Source organism: Terrapene carolina, unplaced genomic scaffold (genome assembly GCF_002925995.2).
Source record: "Terrapene carolina triunguis isolate 2854851 unplaced genomic scaffold, T_m_triunguis-2.0 Scaffold374, whole genome shotgun sequence".
NCBI lineage: Eukaryota > Metazoa > Chordata > Testudines > Emydidae > Terrapene > Terrapene triunguis.
The window spans coordinates 2,280,098-2,299,994 of NW_020664725.1; the positions used below are offsets into that span (position 1 = coordinate 2,280,098).

General features: G+C 49.8%; 1 protein-coding gene across 1 annotated transcript; it reads left to right on the forward strand.

The window, feature by feature from the left end:
* Positions 1–1,970: 1,970 nt before the first annotated feature.
* On the forward strand, positions 1,971–18,380 carry SIAE (sialic acid acetylesterase). Its single transcript, XM_026657969.2, has 9 exons — positions 1,971–2,127; positions 9,431–9,606; positions 9,984–10,122; positions 11,393–11,576; positions 13,778–13,887; positions 13,973–14,106; positions 15,597–15,751; positions 17,162–17,357; positions 17,861–18,380. Exons 1-9 carry the CDS (start codon positions 2,004–2,006, stop codon positions 18,113–18,115), a joined length of 1,473 nt encoding a protein of 490 aa, XP_026513754.1. The 5' UTR covers positions 1,971–2,003; the 3' UTR covers positions 18,116–18,380.
* The last annotated feature ends 1,517 nt before the right edge of the window (positions 18,381–19,897 follow it).

The following is a 19,897-nucleotide window of genomic DNA, read 5'->3' on the forward strand; positions in this document are numbered from 1 at the left end:
TGGAGTGTCCTCTTTTTTTATTTTTTAAATATGGTAACCCTAAGCAAAACTGATTTTCTAGTGACAAATCAGAGGGGCCCAGCAGCGAGAACTTTCCTTCTCTCTGTCTAGACTTTCCTGCTTCCAGGGAACACCTGAGAGAGGCAAGTTGGTTAGGCTTCTGTGGTTGCAATAAAAATCTCACTGAGACATTCCGCCCCTTTGGAAGCCTTGTGGATGGGGACTTACCTCTCAATCTAAAAAGAAAAAAAGTTAGGGTGTAGAATACCCCTGAGAGGTCAGATTTGGGGACCCCTCTGCCCCTTCCTTCATCGCCATTTTCAGCTTTTTTTGGTTTTGTTTTGGGTTTGCTTCCCTCATTAAATGAGACACACAATTTTGTAGGAGGCAAAATTTCTATAAAAGCCCCTGTCTGTTCCTGTGGATTTCCCCGGTCTTCCCATTCTCCCTTCATCCTACTACACCCTCATGTGTTGCTCCTTCGGTAACTCTTTTCCCTTCAGTCTTGTTTTTCTGTAACGTGTCCTTTTAAGAGTCTGTTTACTTCTGTTGCTCTGAATTATGCAGGGCTTTGGTGCAGCAAATTGGAAATTCTGGTAGTTTCATTTAAATGAAAAATGAAGGGTTGTTATTGAATTAATTATGAAAGTGACTAATCCCATTAACGCAATCTCCTCCGTGCTATTAAATTCCATTTGTTTGATGCTGTTTCTGCATTTTCAGTTGGCAGTATGCACAGATTCTTGTGTTGGCCAATAGCCACATTATGGAAGTAAGGGGGTGGTACTCGGATGCGTGGCCATCTGGGGCTTTGGACCCCGGGGGTGGTAAGGGAGGTGGATTGGAATCGTCAGGTAAGAACATTATCTAGATATTGAAATTTTAGATGGTCATCTTGAGGATTCTAGAGTTAACATTCCATTGAGAGATGGGGCTGGTTACATGTCTCAGAGTCCCAGCTGCAGAGTCTAGAAGACAGCATTGTATTGGTTACAGGCCGTTCACGTTTTCAGGGTTAGCTTCAAAATCACGAGAAAGAGAGAAACACAATTATTTTTATATGGAAGTTCAGATTCTAGAAATGGCGAATTCCGTGACAGATGGGCAGAGTGTGAATTCTGTGGTGAATTCAGCGGGAGCCGAATAAACAGGGCCCTGGTAATACATATCTGAACTACTATGAGTATTGTTACACATTGGTCCCAATTATTTATTAGAGTCCAACCATCATCATATTTACAGCATTGGTACAATATTGTGATTTCTTCAAGCATTGAATCAGTGGAGAAATAGTTTTGTTTTTTTTCAATTGTGTGGAATTAACTTTTGATGATTCCAGCAATTAAAGTTCTTCAGTTCCCCGCTCATGGACCTATTTATCCTCCTCAAAATCTTGCCCATTTAATTGTTACATGCTAGAAGCAGTGTTTACAATTGACATGTGGCTTTTTAACAGAGTAGCTGATAGTACACAATGTTTTTCCTAATCCTCCTTATCTGTCTTAGTATTTGTATCATGCTGATATCTGAGCCATTCAAGGCAGTATATAATAGTGTGTATTTATTAGCAGTTTATGCTGTCAGAAAATGATCAACTTTTGTTGGTTTGTTTGCTTTATTAGAAGGATTTTTGGCTCAAACATGCTGTATTATCTCAACACCAATATTGTAGGTGTCACAACAAAATCAATAGCTACTGTGTGCTGCCATCTCAAGACTTACTTTAGATAAAGGGAAATAACAAAATAAGAAAGAACAAAAGGAAAGTTGTCATGGGAGAGCACTGTGTGTTTGTCTCCCCATCACATGCTTCATTAACTCTGTCTCACAAAATGACAGCTATAGACAGAAATTCCTAACAGTTACCTACCTCCCAGTGCATACCCCGTAGAGGATAAGGGGTTTGGCATTTCTGTGAGGAGTAAAATATTGACAGGACGATCATGACATTTTTGTGGATCCTAGGTGTGACGTTTCGCTTTGCATCCTATTATGGTGACCACATGGTATTACAGAAGAAACCAGCCGGTGCAGTGGTATGGGGCTACGGGGAAGCTGGCGCTAATGTTACCGTGTCTCTTTCCAAAGACAGCAAAGTAATAATGAAGAAAATGGCACAAGTTGAAGGTAATAAAATAAATCTCAGATTCCTACTGCTTTGCACTTCCCCATGACCACACAGCTTCCAGGGCCTCTCTGTTCCCACTCCCTGCCTCTGATGAGGGCCAGGAAAATTCCCCCAAACAGCAGCAACTATCCACTTCCCCAACCAAGTGGCTGTCCTACAGATGAGCTCCCAGGCAGTGGGGAATGTGGCACCAAACCCTGTTTCCTCTATGATTTGTTGGCTTTGTGTTGTTGCCGTCTGACCTTCAGAGAGGATAGGGAGCTGCACTAGTTAGATGGCTTCTCCAGTAGTTCACGTGGTACAAGCTTGTGGAATTGAAGGAGGCATGTTCTAGTCCCAACTTCCCAAGTGCCTGTTTGCTTTCTGCAATAACTGACAGTTGTCTGGAGCGCACAGATTTGTGGCGCACCTCCATAGACCTTGTGCACCCTCTTTTTGGCTTCTCTCCAGGCCTCACAGCAGAAGGCAGCATAGGGCCCGCATTTTACAGTTTATGGTCAGATCGTTTTCCCCAAAGTGGCATTCTATGGAGATTCCCACCACACAGGCCAAAAGTGCCCCCTTTGCCAAACCTGCACCAGTGAGGGGGCTTTTGAAGTCACATAGCAAACTCAGTCTTAATCTGTGCTTCTCTGATTTGCCCATGTATACACACTAAGTCAGGTATTGCCACATTTGGCCAGGTTCTGCCCTGATCTCTGCCTGGAGCTGAGGCATTTCTGGTATTTAATCTGCCTTCCTCTCACACTTCCTTTTTGCAGTCTTGACACCAACTCTAGCACATTTGGGTTTTCAAACAATTGAATCTCTATTTACTGAGCTGCCGTCAAAATGATATTTTAAGTAGGTGCACGAGTGCAGGTTCTTCAGTGTAGGAATGGGGATAAAAAGGGGGATTTATTTTATCTTTTATGTGTCCAAATGATGATTGAGCTGTGACTTTCAGTCTGTACGTACTTCATACAATGCTCTAGCTGAAGGCGACATGGAAAGGGAAAAAAGTTAGTTGCCTGCCTCCAACTGAATTCACTCTGTGGTTCCCATTTTAGCTTCAGGCCTATAGGTCTCTAAATGGACACTGTTAATTGGAAGTCATCAATACAAATAATTGGTTAGCAGTCGTTTCTGAGCACCCCGCCACCCCCAGCATCTAAGACCCTCATCCTGCATGTTGTCCCATGTGGATGGACCCCTGTAGCGCTCCTTTGAGGGCTTTGGGGCTCTGTTCAGGTGTAGGGCTTTGCTTGCTTGCAATAGCATAGTACATCTCTACCCCGATAGAATGCGACCCGATATAACACGAATTCAGATATAACGCAGTAAAGCAGTGCTCCGGGGGGGCGGATCAAAGCAAGTTCGATATAACGCGGTTTCACCTATAACACGGTAAGATTTTTTGGCTCCGGAGGACAGCGTTATATCGGGGTAGAGGTGTAATAATTTTTGTACAAAGTATGTCTTGTAAGGTATCGTTTGAAAACTCATAATTTGCTGGTCCGTATTGGCCTGATAAACTCTGTGGCAACATTGTACAGGTAGTTATAAGAGTCCCCTGTATGGTGTTATTAACACGTGTTCCGAACCCATAGCCCTGCCCAACAGAAGTTGGCAAACATTGCTGTCCTAACCAGAAAAGTGTGTGCTTTGCTTAATTTGCATTTAAGCAGTAAACAGAGTCATCAAGCAGGAAGGAGAGACAAAGGAAGCTCAAACAGGTGAGGAAAAGCCAGCAAGGAACATCCTTCCACACAGACTTTTTGTCTCCTAGTGCCCCGCTGGAAATGTGTTTCGAGAGGGGGACTGAAACTATAAAAAGGAGGGGCCTAAGGGACCACCCCTCTCTCTCCCTGCCTATCACATTCACTGCACCTGAAAAGAACAAGGAAGCAAGTGTTGAACTCTGGGGGAGGGTTCCGGACCTGAGAGTCTGCTCAGTAACATTGCAGAAAGCATGTGATGAGAAACTGGGCTTGAATCTGATATAGTTTAAGTTAGGCATTAGTAAGCATTTTATCTTTATTTTCTGATTTCTACGCCTCATTACTTGTACTCACTTAAAACCTCTCTCTTTGTAGTTAATACACTTGTTTTACTGTTATAGCTAACCCTGTGTGTGTAAATTGAAGCGTCTGAATAACTATTTGAAATAATGGGCTGGCTTATTGTTCCTGTTAAGGAATAACAAACTTAAAGTAGTTTGCACTGTCCAGGAGAGGGCTGGCCAGCACAGGACATACATTTCTGGGGGAGATCTGGGACTGGGGGTGTGTTGGGGTCACCATGCAGTGAAACCACGGCTGGTGAGACCCAGAGTGTAACCCAAGTGTCGCGGGCAGGCTGCAGTTACACACAAACACTCAGCGTGTGGCTTGCATGCTAGAAATCTGTTTGTGAGCAGCCCAGGTGGGAGCTACTTCAGCAAGGCATTGTAAGGCATCCAAGCTTGCAGAGCAGGGGTGATGCAGCCCCCCACTGGTCTGGACTGTACCCTGGGATGTCACACCCATGTGGATGCCCCCCCACAGAGCTCCTTTGAAGGCATTGGAGCTCTGATCAGGTGCAGGGATTTGATCACTCGCAACAGCATGTGGGATTGGGGCCTATGTCCTTCCCAGTAAATCTGGCCTGCATTGCGAGGCTCCTAGTGGACATCATGGCATCCCCTTCTCTTCTCCCATCCCCAGTTACTGGAGACGCTAGGATGATGGATGTGGTCCTAGAAAGACAATCTTTGCCAATATTTGGGGCTTTCCAATCACGTTCTTCTTATAGCTTAAAATGTTTTTCTGTTCCTGTTGCTGGGGGAAAGCGCCGCACAAACCTCAGGGGCGACTGACTCCGCTCCTCACGTGCTGTAGAATGCACAAAGTCAGCATACTGAAAAACCAGAGGAAAATCATGTTTTCTCCATTGCCTCTCTGTGGTGGAGGTGGCAGGAGTTACGTAGAACATCAGCAGGAGAACAAATTTCAGAGAGTCTGGGGCGGGGTTTAAGTGACAATTTTCATAGATTCCAAGGCCAGAAGGGACCATTATGATCATCTAGTCTGACCTCCTGTGTAACACAGGCCACAGAACTTCCCCCAAATAATTCTTAGAGCAGAGCTTTTAGGAAAAAAACAGCCACTCTTGATTTAAACATGGTCAGTGATGGAGAGTCCACCACGACAATTGGTAAATTGTTCCAATGGTTAATTACTTTCACTGTTAAAAATTTACACCTTGTTTCAGTCCGAATGTGTCTAGCTTCAATTTTCAGCCAGTGGATCGTGTTCGACCTTCCTCTGCTAGACTGAAGAGCCCATATTAAATATTGTTTGCTTATACCCAGTTTACCAAGGGATCTAGATGGCTCTGAATCAGTGACCTGTCCTCTTCGTCATCTTCCACATCCCCAATTTTTGCATCATCTGCAAACTTTATCGGTGATAATTTTATGTTTTCTTCCAGGTTATTGATAAAAATGTTAAATAGCGTAGGGCCAAGAACTGATCCCTGTGGACCCCAATGGAAACACACCTACTTGATGACGATTCTCTATTTACAATTACACTTTGAGACCTATCAGCCAGTTTTTAATCCATTTCATGTGTGCCATGTTAATTTTATATCGTTCTACTTTTTTAATCAAAATGTTATGTTGTACCAAGTCAAATGCCTTACAGAAGTCTAAGTATATTACGTCAATGCTATTACCTTTATCAACTAAACATGTAATCTCATAAAAAAATCAAATTAGTTTGACTAGATCTATTTTCCTTAAACCCATGTTGATTTGCATTCATTACATTACCTTCCTATAGTTTGTTATTAATCCATTATCTTGACTGAGGGTATGTCTACACTACGGGATTAATCCGAATTTAGATAATTCGAATTTGGGAAACAGGTTGTATAAATTCGATTGTGCGCGGCCACACTAAGCACATTAATTCGGTTTTTAACCTTATTAATTTGGTGGTGTGTGGCCACACTACCCCATTAATTTAACCACATTAATTCGGTGGTGTGCGGCCACACTAACCCTAATTCGAATTAACAAAATCGATTTTGGGGCTACTCCGCTCGTCGAGGTGGAGTACAGAAATCGATTTTAAGTGCCCTTTAATTCGAATTAACTGGCTCTGTAGTGTGGACGGGTGAAGGGTTAATTCGGATTAACGCAGCTAAATCCAAATTAAAGTCGTAGTGTAGACCAGGCCTGAGATCAATGTCAGGCTGACAGGCCTATAATTATCTAGGTCAACCCGTTTACCCTTTTTAAAAATTGGCACAGTGTTAGCTTTCTGCCAGTCTTCTGGAACTTCCCCAAGACTTATTAAAAATAACCATTAATGGTCCAGTCTGCTCCTCAACCTGCTTCCAAAAGTTTTAAAAGAGCTGGCTATCTGCACCTACTGATTTTAAAATATCTAACTGTAGTAGCTTCTGTTTAATATCCTCCAGAGATACTAGTGGAATGGAGCATGTTATCATCATCATCATCATATGACGAGATTATATTAGGGCTGTCAAGCGATTTTAAAAAAAATTAATTGTGATTAATTGCACTGTTAATAATAGAATCCCATTTATTTAAATATTTTTGGATGTTTTCTACATATTCAAATGTATTGATTTCAGTTACAACACAGAATACAAAGTGTACAGTGCTCACTTTTTATATTTATTTTTGATTACAAGTATTTGTGCTGTAAAAAACAAAAGAAATAGTATTTTTCAATTCACCTCATACAAGTACTATAGTGCGATCTCTTCATCATGAAAGTTGAACTTACAAATGTAGAATTATGTACAAAAAATAACTGCATTCAAAAATAAAACAATGTAAAACTTTAGAGCCTACAAGTCTACTCAGTCCTACTCCAGCCAATCGGTCAGACAAACAAGTGAGATAATGCTGCCCGCGTCTTGTTTACAATGTCACCTGAAAGTGAGAACACGCATTCCCATGGCACTGTTGTAGCCAGCATTGCAAGATATTTATGTGCCAGATGCGCTAAAGATTCATATGTCCCTTCATGCTTCAACTACCGTTCCAGAGGTGATGTTGGTGACATTCATGCTGATGACAGGTTCTGCTCGATAACGATCCAAAGCAGTGCGGACCGACACATGTTCACTTTCATCATCTGAATGATGGGCAGGGCCTTGCTGGTCGAGCTGGGGTGTCAGTCCAGTATGGAGGTGGCCCACTCCACCACTTGGTCGTGGGCTTCCCCGGGGGTGATTTCTGTCAACTGTGGCCCGGCCCGCGCACAGGGTCACCTAAACGGGTAATCCTTGGATTCTGAGTGGCCAAAAAATCAAACAGTCTGTGGAATTAGCCCCCTGGGCAGGGCGAAGCAGCAAGCAGGCTGCAACCCGGGGCGGGGTGAGGCAAGCAAACAATCAGTCTATAGGCCTCATGCCTCTCGGGGCTGGGGCATACTTTAGGCAGCTTCCTCAACGGGCAGTGGCTCGGCTTCCACGGCGGTCTCCACAGCTGGCGGGTCGTCTGGTGGGTAGTCCCGGACCCGGTCCCCGGGCTTTACCGCCAGGGGCGCTGCAGGTACCTCTGCAAGAGCCAGCAGTGTACTCCCTTCCTCCTTCGCCCCCGCCTCCTCTTGACTGGCCTGGGCTGCCTCCTTTTATCTGAGTTCTCCACTTGGAGCATACGCATCAGGGAAGAGGGGGTGTGGCCTCCTGGACCCACAATGATTGGTCCGCCCTTGGCGGCCCACTGCAGGGCCGGTACACCCCGTCACAGCATGCTCCACACCTCGCCCCTCTCAGATTTTGGAAGGCACTTCTGATTCTTAAACCTTGGGTCGAGTGCTGCAGCTATCTTTAGAAATCTCACATTGGTACCTTCTTTGCGTTTTATCCAATCTGCAGTGAAAATGTTCTTAAAAAGAACAATGTGTTGTGGGTCATCATCCAATATGAAATACATGGCAGAATGCGGGTAAAACAGAGCAGGAGACATACTATTCTCTCCCAAGGAGTTCAGTCAAAATTTAATTAACGCGTTATTTTTTTAACGAGCGTTATCAGCATGGAAGCATGTCCTCTGGAATGGTGACCGAAGCATGAAGGGACATACAAATATTTAGCATATCTGGCACATAAAGACCTTGCAGTGCCGGTTACAAAAATGCCATGCGAACACCTGTTCTCATTTTCAGGTGAAATTGTAAATAAGAAAAGGGCAGCATTATCTCCTGTAAATGTAAACAAACTTGTTTGTCTTAGCGATTGGCTGAACAAGAAGTAGGACTGAGTGGACTTGTAGGCTCTTAAGTTTTGTTTTGAGTGCAGTTATGTTAAAAAAAAAAATCTACATTTGTAAGTTTCAATTTCACGATAAAGAGATTGCATTATGGTACTTGTATGAGGTGAATTGAAAAATACTATTTCTTTGTTTATCATTTTTACAGTGCAAATATTTATAATAAAAATAATAATATAAAGTGAGCACTGTACACTTTGCATTCTGTGTTGTAATTGAAATCAATATATTTGAAATGTAGAAAAACATCCAAAATATTTAATACATTTCAATTAGTATTCTATTGTTTAACAGTGCAATTAAAACTGTAATTAATTGTGATTCATTTTTTTAATCACAATTAATTTCTTGAGTTAATCACATGAGCTAACTGCTATTAATTGACAGCCCTTGATTATATCTGTTTTTTCCCCCAAATACAGAAAGGAAATATTTATTGACCTCTTCTGTCTTTCCAGCATTGTTATTGATAATTCTGCCATTTCCATCTAGTAATGGACCAATACCATTGTCAGGATTTTTTTTGTTCCTAATACATTTTAAAAACTCCTTTTTCTCCTTGACTCTGCTGGCCATAGATGTCTCCTTGTGTCCATTTGCTTCCCCTATCAATTTTCTACAATTCCTAACTTCTGATTTATATTCATTATTCTCAACTTCACCTTTCTTCTATTTGTTATATATTATTTTTTTAGTTTTTATAGTTGTCTTCACTTCCCCTCTAAACCCATTTGGTTTTTTAATGGGCACGACCTTCTTCCTCATTTGTGGGATTGTGGCTTTTTGGGTATCTAGTAAGATGTTCTTAAATGATTCCTAATTATTGCACATATTTTCTAATTAAATTCTTCCTCCCAGCTGCTTTAGCTCATAATTGTTTTCAGCTTTGTAAAATTAGCCCTATTAAAGCACCATGATATGAAATGTCCCTTTTCATTTAATAAAAACCTCTGTTTGTATTGCTGGATTGATACCAATCAGGGATCTGTGCTTGCTGCTATCAAGTCAGGGTCCTTTGCTTCATGTTTCAGAGCACTCTGGGACCTGGAAAGTTGTACTGGCTCCTATGAACCATGGTGGCCCTTATAGTGTGATGGCAGAGCAGCATTCCAGGGAAGAGCCAAAGAATCTTACGCTGCGGGATATCTACTTTGGAGACGTCTGGCTCTGCAGTGGGCAAAGTAACATGGAGATGACAGTTTCCCAGGTAATCTCCAGTATGTAATGAGGCATTAGCCTTTGTAGGGGTTGGGACAGGGCTGGTAACTATGTCCAAAGAAAGTTGTTCCCTTTTGATCTGTCAGGGTCAGACATTAAGCTTGCTAAGTGAGCGACAAGGAATCATAGAAATCCAGTTCAGTTTTCCTAGTGTTTTGTCCAGTCTAGTTTTAAATCTCTCCCATGCGGCTGGAGTTTCCACAACTTCCCAGCCTCTTGCACTCCTAAGTGACCTCACCCTCCGGAGTATTTGTCATTGGGACCTGCAGGAGTTCAGCGCTGCAGACTGTATGTTAACCACGCAATTAGCAGCCATGACTGCTGCAGGAAAGGCCATGATGATTCACCGCCCTGCCTGTTTCCTAGATAATCAATGCCAGTAAGGAGCTCTCCGAGGCACCTCTCTATCCATATGTCCGTGTGTTCACGGCCTCTCTTATTCAGTCTGAAGTGGAATTGCAGGACCTGGCGAAGATTGACTTGGAGTGGTCTATACCGACAGCTGGTGAGTACAAATCCCCCTTAAAAAGGGCCTGTTTAGCTCCAAAGCCTAACTGATACGTAGGGGCAGGAATGTCAGCCCACCTTCTCTGAGACTTTCAAGAACCCTGTTGTTTAACCGGGCGAGACCAGATGCCACCTTCCAGGTTTAGCTAAGGTAAAAAAACAAGCAGAAAGAACCTTTCAGACCTTCTTCATCCATCATAAAGAAACAAAAGAGAGCAAACCCTATGTATAAATTTTAAATCCTGGAGGTGTTCTCTTCCAGCTCTGATTTCTAGAATACTTGTTCTAGTCTGTATAGGTTAGGGATGTCCAGATTTTATAGGGACAGTCTTGATATTCGGGGCATTGTCTTATATAGGCACCTATTACCCCCTACAGCCCCTTCCTGATTTTTCACACTTGCTATCTGGTCACCCTTGGATAGGTTCTTCCACCCTCACCCTCAAAAATATCTGAGTTTCCAGTTGTGCATTTAGCATCAGTCACAAGCAGTTTATTCTTTCTCTCATCCTCTCCCAGGGGCAGGATTATGTATGCAGTGGAGCCGTTTGCTTTGGGAGTGGTTTTGTTGTTTTTACATGGCCATACTGCTCTGTGTCTTAGCAATGACTGGCTGGAGAATGTACCTGGCCCTTGGAGTGGAAGGTGGGGAGGTTTGTGATGGTCCTGAGGTAGTTCAGTCCAGAGTCCGGACCCAGCCCCTGAGAAAGCTCTGTCTCCTGCACAGACCAGCTTTACCGTGGTGCTGGAAAGTTCCATTGTGCCTGAGGAATGGAGTTGTCAACCACATCTTCATCCTGGACTTCGAGGCTCTTAGATACGCTGGGCCTAGGCCATTGAGCGCCTTAAAGATAAGGACCAAGACCTTTGAAATGGGTGGGAAGCTGCTGTAGGGAGCAGTGATGTCCTCTCCAGGCAGCCCTTGGGATCAATGCAGGTTGTTTCCTCCAGCATGTTTTACAGTGTGGTGTTCAGTCTAGTGCTGACGGGAATTTCTCCCATCCCTTGAGAGGTGATGCCCATTTCTGGAAGGCTTCCCTGATATTCAGCCTAACAATTCCCCTCCCTTTGGAATTGCTCCTCTGGATCAGACAGGACACTGGCCAGGTAGACTCTGTCCTTGCACTGGCCCTCCCACAGGATGGATTTCCCTGGCGGGGGTGTCCCCCCCCCAGCACTTGCAGCTTTGCCTCTGGAAGCTCCCCCTGACATTTGCATCACCTGCAGTTTTCTGTTGTTTGCCTCTCGATTCTCTTTTTCCTGAACAGAAAACTTGGGTCACGGGAACTTCAGCTACTTCTCAGCTGTGTGTTGGCTGTTTGGCCGTCACTTGTACGAGACGCTCCAGTACCCCATAGGATTAGTGGAGTCCTCCTGGGGAGGGACCTGCATTGAAGCCTGGTCCTCAGGAAGGGCGCTGCAGGAGTGCGGGCTCACAGGCGACGCCAGACGGTGAGGACATTGAGAGCAAATTCACGGCTGTGAAAAACACGTCATGGACCGTGAAATCTGATCTCCCCGGTGAAATCTGGCACCCAGCTGGGGGCTCCTACCCTGCACCGGCTCCAGCTGCTAGTCCTGGCAGGGGATGGGGAGGGACCAGACTTCCTCCTCCCTTGCAGGGACCACTCCCAGGGCAGGTCAGACCCATCTCCAGGAACCTCCCCCAGCTGCAAGAAGCTCTGGAGCTCCAGCTGTCACCTCCTCCACACGGGGAGGCTGCAGCTTCAGCTGTCAGCCCTCCACTGGGGCAGGAGACTGCTGGGAAAACTGGACAGAAACAGATCTGGGGATTACAGTGGATGAGAAGCTGGTGTGGATATGAGTCAACAGTGTGCCCTTCAGGGCTGGAGCAACCCATTAGGCGACCTAGGTGGTCGCCTAGGGCGCTACAATTTGGGGGGTGGCGACCACGGTGGTATTTCGGTGGCGGGACCTTCCGCCACCTAGGGCGACAGAAAAGCTGGCGGCGCTCCTGGTGCCCTTGTTGCCAAGAAGGCTAACAGCATATTGGGCTGTATTAGTAGGAGCGTTGCCAGCAGATCGAGGGAAGTGATTATTCCCCTCTATTTGGCACTGGTGAGGCCATACCTGGAGTATTGCCTCCAGTTTTGGGCCCCCCACTACAGAAAGGATGTGGACAAATTGGAGACAGTCCAGTGGAGGGCAACGAAAATGATTAGGGGGCTGGGGCACATGACTTATGAGGAGAGGCTGATGGAACTGGGGTTATTTAGTCTGCAGAAGAGAGGAGTGAGGGGGGGATTTGATAGCAGCCTTCAACTACCTGAAGGGGGGTTCCAAAGAGGATGGAGCTTGGCTGTTCTCAGTGGAGGCAGATGTCGGAACAAGGAGTAATGGTCTCAAATTGCAGAGGGGGAGGTTTAGGTTGGATATTAGGAAAAACTATTTCATTAGGCAGGTGATGAAGCACTGGAATGCGTTACCTAAGGAGATGGTGGAATCTCTATCCTTAGAGGTTTTTAAGGCCTGGCTTGACAAAGCCCTGGCTGGGATGATTTAGTTGGGAATTGGTCCTGCTTTGAGCAGGGGGTTGGACTAGATGACCCCCTGAGGTCTCGTCCAACCCTAAGCTTCTATGATTCTATGACATATGGTAACCCACCCTCTCCCAATAGCCTGCGACCCTCACTTCAGCACTGCTGCTGGCGGTAGTGCTGGCTTTAGAGCTGGGTGCCTGGCCAGCAGCCTTCCTCTCTGGCTGCCCAACTCTGAAAGCCGTGTGCCTGCCAGCAGCAGGGCAGAAGTGAAAGTGGCAATCCCACGACCCCTCCCCCCCTACAATAAGTTTGTGACCCCCATACCCTGACCACCTTTGGGGTCAGGACCCCCAGGGTTACAACACCATGAAATTTTAGATGTAAACATCTGAAACTGTGAAACTGACTAATTTAAAAAAACCCTGGTCATGACATTGACCAAAAGGCACTGGGAATTTGGTAAGGCCCTAAGTATAAGCCGTCCCCTCAGTGCCCTCGCCGGACCCATTCCACCTGAATGAACTGTCCCCACCACGCCCCTCTCCAGAGCTTCCAGCTCCTGCCCCCATGTGCGCATGGCTTCCAGCTCCTCTGCACCACCTTGCCCTTAACCTCCTCTTCCTCCCCACCCCATTGCACTCACAGCCGCCACCTCCTTCACCCCACTCCCCTGAAGCTTCCCTGGCTGCTGCCTCCAGCCCTTGCTGGGCCAGCCTCAAACCCTATTTCATTCCGCACCGGAGTAATTCAAGCCCTGACTTTCCACTCTTGAAAAGCCTCCCCTGTGGGTTGATACCCGGGGGGAGTGCGATGCGACTAGAACAATGACACAGGCAGGGCTGGCAGGGCACGTGCTGGAATAACCCCAGAGGAGTTGGGAACGGCATCTCGTTAGTGACCATTTAACCCCTTCCCTAGAGGCTGTTTTTCCAGCTCATCTCCCTCGGGCTGGGCTCGTCTTTTCCCAGTGCTTTTAGCCCTGTCGGTCTGACCCCAAACGGTTCACCTCTTTTGGTCCTGTGTATCCAGTCCCCGAGGAACAAGTCCAGTGATTGCCCACCATAGGGGATCAATGCCACCTGGAGTTGGCCGGTCACCTTGTGTGGCGTGAGGTGCTGCCCCCCACCAATCTTTGCTTGTCTTGTGTCATAGGTTTCTTCTTCCCACGCTGCTTTCTGGCCCTAAGATGCCCTCTGTGCTCTGGAATGCGATGATCCACCCGCTCCTCAACATGACCCTCACGGGCGTCATCTGGTACCAGGGTAAGTCTGGCAGCGTATCACGGCACCGGCCACGCCACTTCCGGTGCTGGGCTCAGCTCTCACTTGTCCCGTGTGCTCATTGCAGGTGAAGCAAACACCTTCGTGAACACAGATCTGTACAACTGCACGTTCCCAGCTCTCATCGCGGACTGGCGCAGAGCCTTCCATGCCGGGTCTGAGGGGCAAACGCAGCCGCTCTTCCCCTTTGGGTTTGTCCAGGTGACTGGTAGCCAGGGTGCTGACCACGGAGACAGGAATCGCTGCTCAGAGCCAGCTCCTGCTCGCTGCTTGTTTCGTTCACTTCACTGCAGAGCGATCCCTGATGCTGCGCAGGACCGAGGGGAGGGCCAGGTTGAGTCAGTTTGATCAGAGTTTCCCTGCTGACTCCTTGACGCTAATGGACCCAGGAGTGGTCTTGCCATAGGCGCCAAGTCCCGGCACAGAGGCCTTGTAGGGGGAGAGTGAGCTGTGAGTTGTGCTGGAGGGGTGATATACGCTCTTGCCCCTGCGGGGCAGTCAGGCACTGCTGCCTGTCCCCTTTTCATGCTGGCTGGGGTCTGTGCCCTGCCGGCTCCTCTGTTCCTGTCTCTATCTCACAGCAGAACGGGGAGCGGGGGAAGACAGGGCCCCCCACATCTTAGACCCTCACTTCCCCTCCTGACGCACTGGGAGGGGAAAGGGGGAAGAGACGCCACCCCTGCTCTGTCCCCTTGTCTGCCTCACCCCCAGGCTCTCCTGGCTTCAGGTGAGTGGGGGAGGCGAAGGAAAGAAGGAGTGTATGGGTGGAGGGAGAGGCCTGGGAGGAAGGAGGAGAGTGCTGGGATGGAGGAGCGTCAGAGGCGCACTCTGAGGAGAAGCTGATGGAGAAGGACTGAGCCCAGCAGGGATGGGGAGGGAAAGGGCGTGAGGGGACGAGCTGAGAGAGTCCAGCTGACCTTAGAGTTAGTGCCCTGCCCGCAGTCCCGCTGATGAGCCTCGCCCAGCTCCCTTCCCACCGGTCATCTGCCCTCTGTCCCAACCCACCGCTCCTCCTCTGCCTGCCTGCCACCCTCTGTGCCAGGGGTTCCCAACGTGCTATAAAAACTCCACTTCTGCATATAAAACCATAGGTGCTGGAACTAGGGGAGCTGGGGGTCCAGCTGCACCCCCTGGCTTGAAGGGGTTTCCATCATATCCAGGGGTTACGGTTTGGTTCAATGGCTCTCAGCACCCCCACTATACACATTGTTCCAGCGCCCCTGTATAAAAGCCAGGCCGGCACTGGGGGTAGCAAGCGGGCCAATTGCCAGGGGCCCTGCGAAGCTAAGTTGCTCAGGCTTCGGCTTGAGCCCCAGGTGGCAGGGCTCGGGCGGCGGGGCTTCGGCTTTCTGCCCTGGGCTCTAGTGAGTCTAATGCCAGCTCTGCTTGGCGGACCCCCTGAAACCTGCTCAGGGGGCCTTGGTGGAGAACTGCTGCTCTATGCCATGGTGACCCCGCTCTGCCTGACTGGGGCGTCCCCTGGCCCTGGTGTCTCATGGCCTGGGGTGAAGCAGAAGCTCAACTCTCCGCATGGGGAGTTAGTATGGGGCTGCTGGCGCAAGTCAGGGCCTCCTGGGCCGCCCCCTGCTGGGGTGGGTTGATGTGTGGGACACTGGGAAGCAGGGCTGGCGAGGGCGGGCTCTGGCCCCGGTGCGGGATCAGCTCTTTCCCAGCTCTCCCTGTCTTTGCAGTTATCCACGTTCCGCCGGCAGGACCAGGATGACCGTTTCCCCCGCATTCGGTGGCACCAGACAGCTGACTACGGCTACGCGCCCAACAAGAGAATGCCCAACACCTTCATGGCCGTGGCGGTGGATCTGTGCGACGAGCACTCACCCTACGGCAGGTAACTGCCCACTCCCTGCACAGCAGCCTGCAGTGCGCCCAGGGGACGTTCCATAGCACCCGGCCTGGAGGTGCCAGGGCCTTTCCCCACACAGGAGGGGCGGGGCTGAAGCGGCGTCTGTCGGGCCATGCTGCAGTGTGGGAGGAGAGTGGGGCAGGGCTGGGAAAGAGGAGGAGGACAGGGAGTGCCGAAAGGGGAGGAGAAAAAATCCCCTAATGCACAGTGCTCCAGGGCCACTCCCCACCCCCGTGTCACTGGCCTCCCAGATCTGTTAGCTGTGCTTTTCCCAGCTGGGTGTGTGAGGCGGGGAGATGTACAGGTCGCTAGCCCTGTCAAGTACCGGGCGGCATAGCGTGCTTGGGTGCACTGCTGTGATAGCCAGTAAAGGACACAGGTACTGGGGGCAGGCACTCGGAGCTCACCGCTAGTGGGCAGAGGGCTTTGTGGAGAGGCTGGTGCAGGCGGGTTTGGCGCACAGGTGCATGCAGCATCGGTGTACTCAGCATACGTGGGAGGGGCGATTGACAGCGCCACAGCGCCTGGCACGAGATCCTTGGGGCCCATTGCCCCCCAGAGCAGCCTGGGGAGCTGAGCTGGGATCTGTTCGGTAGCCTGGTCTCTGGGAGACCGTCCCGCGGAGGCTGGGCTCTTTGAGCTTGTGCTCTCAGCGGTGGTTTGAGATGGGTGCCCCCTTTCCATTCGGTGCAGGGGGGGACTTTGGGAGGGATCTGCCCAGGAGTCTTTTCCCTGCCCCCGGAACTAGACTGCCTGCCGTTATCTTCGTATGCTGCAGCTGCGCCGACTCAGCGCTCTTCATTGCTGCACGGAGATTGGTAACTGGGCTTGGCTCAGGTTTGGCCGGTGGCCTCTCTAACCTCTCCTGATCCCATTGTGCTCTTCCTCTAGCCCCACTGGCAGTCACAGCTGCTCCCCGCTTCCCTTCCAGATCATTTGTCAGGCCAGACCTACCACCGCTCCCCGCTGCTCCCCACCCCAGCAGCAGGCCTGGTCATCGGCCCTTTGATTGGGACCCTGCAGCCAATCTGCAGTCCAGGAGATGCTGCTGCTGCTGCTGTGGAGGGAGCCCCTAGCCCTCCCCTCCCACGGCTGACTTCTTTACGTCCAGGGTTGGCTGCTGTCTTAGTCAGTCCCCCTCCCTGGCAGACCTGCTCCCTCCAGCATCTGCTCCCACCCCCAACCCCTCCAGGCAGTTGCTGCAGGGTCCGGTTGACTCATCCTGCAGTTAGACAAAGTTCTTAGCTGCTGGGGTGGGGTGAGGGCACCCTGGAGCTACACGGCGCCCTCTGCTGGCAGAGGTGGAGTTTCAGGAGCCACTGCCTTTGGCTGCACTGCTGGGAAGTGGCTCCCTGCCCTCTCCCCATCATTTCCCCTCTGCTTCCCTCTTTGCAGCATTCACCCCCGGGATAAACAGAACGTGGCGTATCGGCTGCACCTGGGAGCCCGAGCTGTGGCATATGGAGAGAAAGGCCTGGTCTTCCAAGGCCCATATCCTACAAAAGTCGTGGTGGATGGAGCCAGGGGCCTCATTAACGTGACGTATGGCCAGGAACTCCTGCTGCTTCTAATGCACGACCGCATCTTTGAGGTGAGGAGCATGGGGGTCCCTGCACGTCTCAAGGCAAGCGCCAAGGGCAGAGGGGCTGCACTGTTACTGGGCTAGCCTGAGTGCTCTCCGGGGGGCACATGACCCCTCCAGCACCATCAGCTCGGGCTGTGCCCCCTGCTGGAATAGCTGGCCTGATGTCAGTGGGGCAGGCAGCTCTTGCCGCACGCTGGCTAGTTGTCTAAATAAAAGTTTGCAGTGGAAAAATCCCAGATGTGCTGGAGCCCAGGGCTAGAGGGGCGATCTAGCAAATGCTGCTTCTCCTGCTGTTGAGGTGGGGAAGCTGCGTCCCCTGCTGTCCGAGGGGGAGAGGAGGCTGAGCTGGGAGGTGCGTGGGGCCCTAAGCAATCGCATGCACTGCAGGGCAGCTCTGCAATCTCCACCCCAGAGCGCAGCGATGCAGCCGCCTGAGCCAGAAAACAACAGAGCTACAGCTCAGTGCGGCAGAGCAAGGTCACGTGACTGGTCTGTGCTTCTTCCGGCAGGTATGCTGCTCTGACCGGCCCCAGCTCTCGGCGCAGGAGCCGTGCCAGTGGGTTCCAGCACCCATGGTGTCTGCATCGTCCCACGCAGTGACGCTGTCCAGCCCTGGCTGCAGGGCCGCTGTCACCCGCCTGCGCTATGCGTGGGCAGAGTGGCCGTGTGAGTACAGACAGTGTCCCCTTTACAACAAGCACCTGCTGCCAGCACCTCCGTTTGTTATCGACTCTGCATTAAGAACAGGCTGGGCCAACTGCTAGGAGGCGGGGTGATGCAGAGAGAATATAGACGCATGGCTAAGGCCCCATCAAATTCCCGCTCCATTTTGGTACATTTCATTATGATAGGATTTGTAAAATCTTAAATGTCACCGTTTCAGATATTTAAATCTGAAATTTCATGGGGGTCCTGACCCAAAAGGGGGAAGGTGGGGAGCAGTCACAAGGCTACGGTAGTGGGGACGCGATATTGCCACCCTTACTTCGGCGCTGCTGCTGGCGACGGCGCTGCCTTCAGAGCTAGGATCCCAGCCAGCAGCCGTGGAGCTTCCTGCAGCCGGGGGAGATTCCCTGGGGTGGGTCTGACCCGGACCTATCAGCAGGCCGTGCAGGGGAAGAGGAAGTCCCTCCTGCCCCTCCACAGCGCAGCCGGGACTAGCAGCTGGAGCCTGGCACAAGGTAGGAGTCCCCAGCCCTGCTCCTCCCCGGCTCCATGCCCAGCACTTGGGGTTTATAGGGGCCTTGGGCTGGCAGTGTGTGGAGGGGGGGAATAGGGTGACCAGATGTCCTGATTTTATAGGGACAGTCCCGATTTTTGGGTCTTTTTCTTATATAGGTTCCTATTACCCCCCACCCCCGTCCCGATTTTTCACATTTGCTGTCTGGTCACCCTAGGGGGGAATGACCACGGCGCCCTTAGCAGTTGCCCACATCGCACACCCGTAAGGCCGGCCCTGCCTCCCTGCAAAAAGTTACAAACCCTCCCCCCATACTATGCCACCCTCACTTCTGTGCTGCTGCTGATGGTGCTGGGTGGACAGAGAGTGGAGAGCAGCGGCTGGTGGCTGGGCACCCAGCTCGGAAGGCAGCGCAGAAGAAAGGGTTGCAATCCTGTGGGTCCCCCCCCACCACCACAATAGCCAGATTTCACCGGGGACACCAGATTTCTCGGTCTGTGACATGTTTTTCACGGCTGTGAATTTGGTAGGGCCCTACTCGTAGCCAATGAACACTTCACCTGTCATTTTAGGCTGAGATTCCCAAAGCCGCCTGAAGACTTTGGATACCCATTAAAATGAATGGGAATTGGACGTTGAGATCCCCTGGGTGCTTTGGAAATCACATTGATTCAGAAACAGCTTCTTCTTTATACCATAACACCATGGGTTCGGTTAGTCTAACCAGTGCCTTAACTGTATTACATAGGCTTTCCTGGACTGGGTCAGACCTGGGGTAAGTCCAGCCAAGTGTCCTGTTTAATTATAGCCAGTACCCGCCTCATCAGAGGAACAGGCAGGGCGCCCCCTGGTGTCCTGAGGTGGGATTACCTGCCCCCAGGAGAGGTGTCTACCTGGCTCCCATCATAGAAGATTAAGGTCGGAAGAGACCTCAAGAGGTCATCTAGTCCAATCCCCTGCTCAAAGCAGGACCAACCCCAACTAAATCATCCCAGCCAGGGCTTTGTCAAGCTGGGCCTTAAAAACCTCTAAGAATGGAGATTCCACCACCTCCCAAGGTAACCCATTCCAGTGCTTCACCAGCCTCCTAGTGAAATAGTTTTTCCTAATATCCAACCTAGACCTCCCCCACTGCAACTTGAGACCATTACTCCTTGTTCTGTCATCTGCCACCACTGAGAACAGTCTAGATCCATCCTCTTTGGAACCCCCCTTCAGGTAGTTGAAGGCTGCTATCAAATCCCCCCCTCACTCTTCTCTTCTGCAGACTAAATAACCCCAGTTCCATCAGCCTCTCCTCATAAGTCATGTGCTCCAGCCCTAATCATTTTTGTTGCCCTTCGCTGGACTGTCTCCAATTTGTCCA

What these genes read in the sequence shown, in the direction of transcription:
- SIAE (XM_026657969.2), top strand. Translation starts at nt 2,004, where the DNA reads ATGGTATTACAGAAGAAACCAGCCGGTGCAGTGGTATGGGGCTACGGG. An exon ending in GGGCGTCATCTGGTACCAGG is followed by an intron (nt 13,888 to 13,972) that starts GTAAGTCTGGCA and finishes TGCTCATTGCAG; the next exon opens with GTGAAGCAAACACCTTCGTG. An exon ending in TCCCCTTTGGGTTTGTCCAG is followed by an intron (nt 14,107 to 15,596) that starts GTGACTGGTAGC and finishes CTGTCTTTGCAG; the next exon opens with TTATCCACGTTCCGCCGGCA.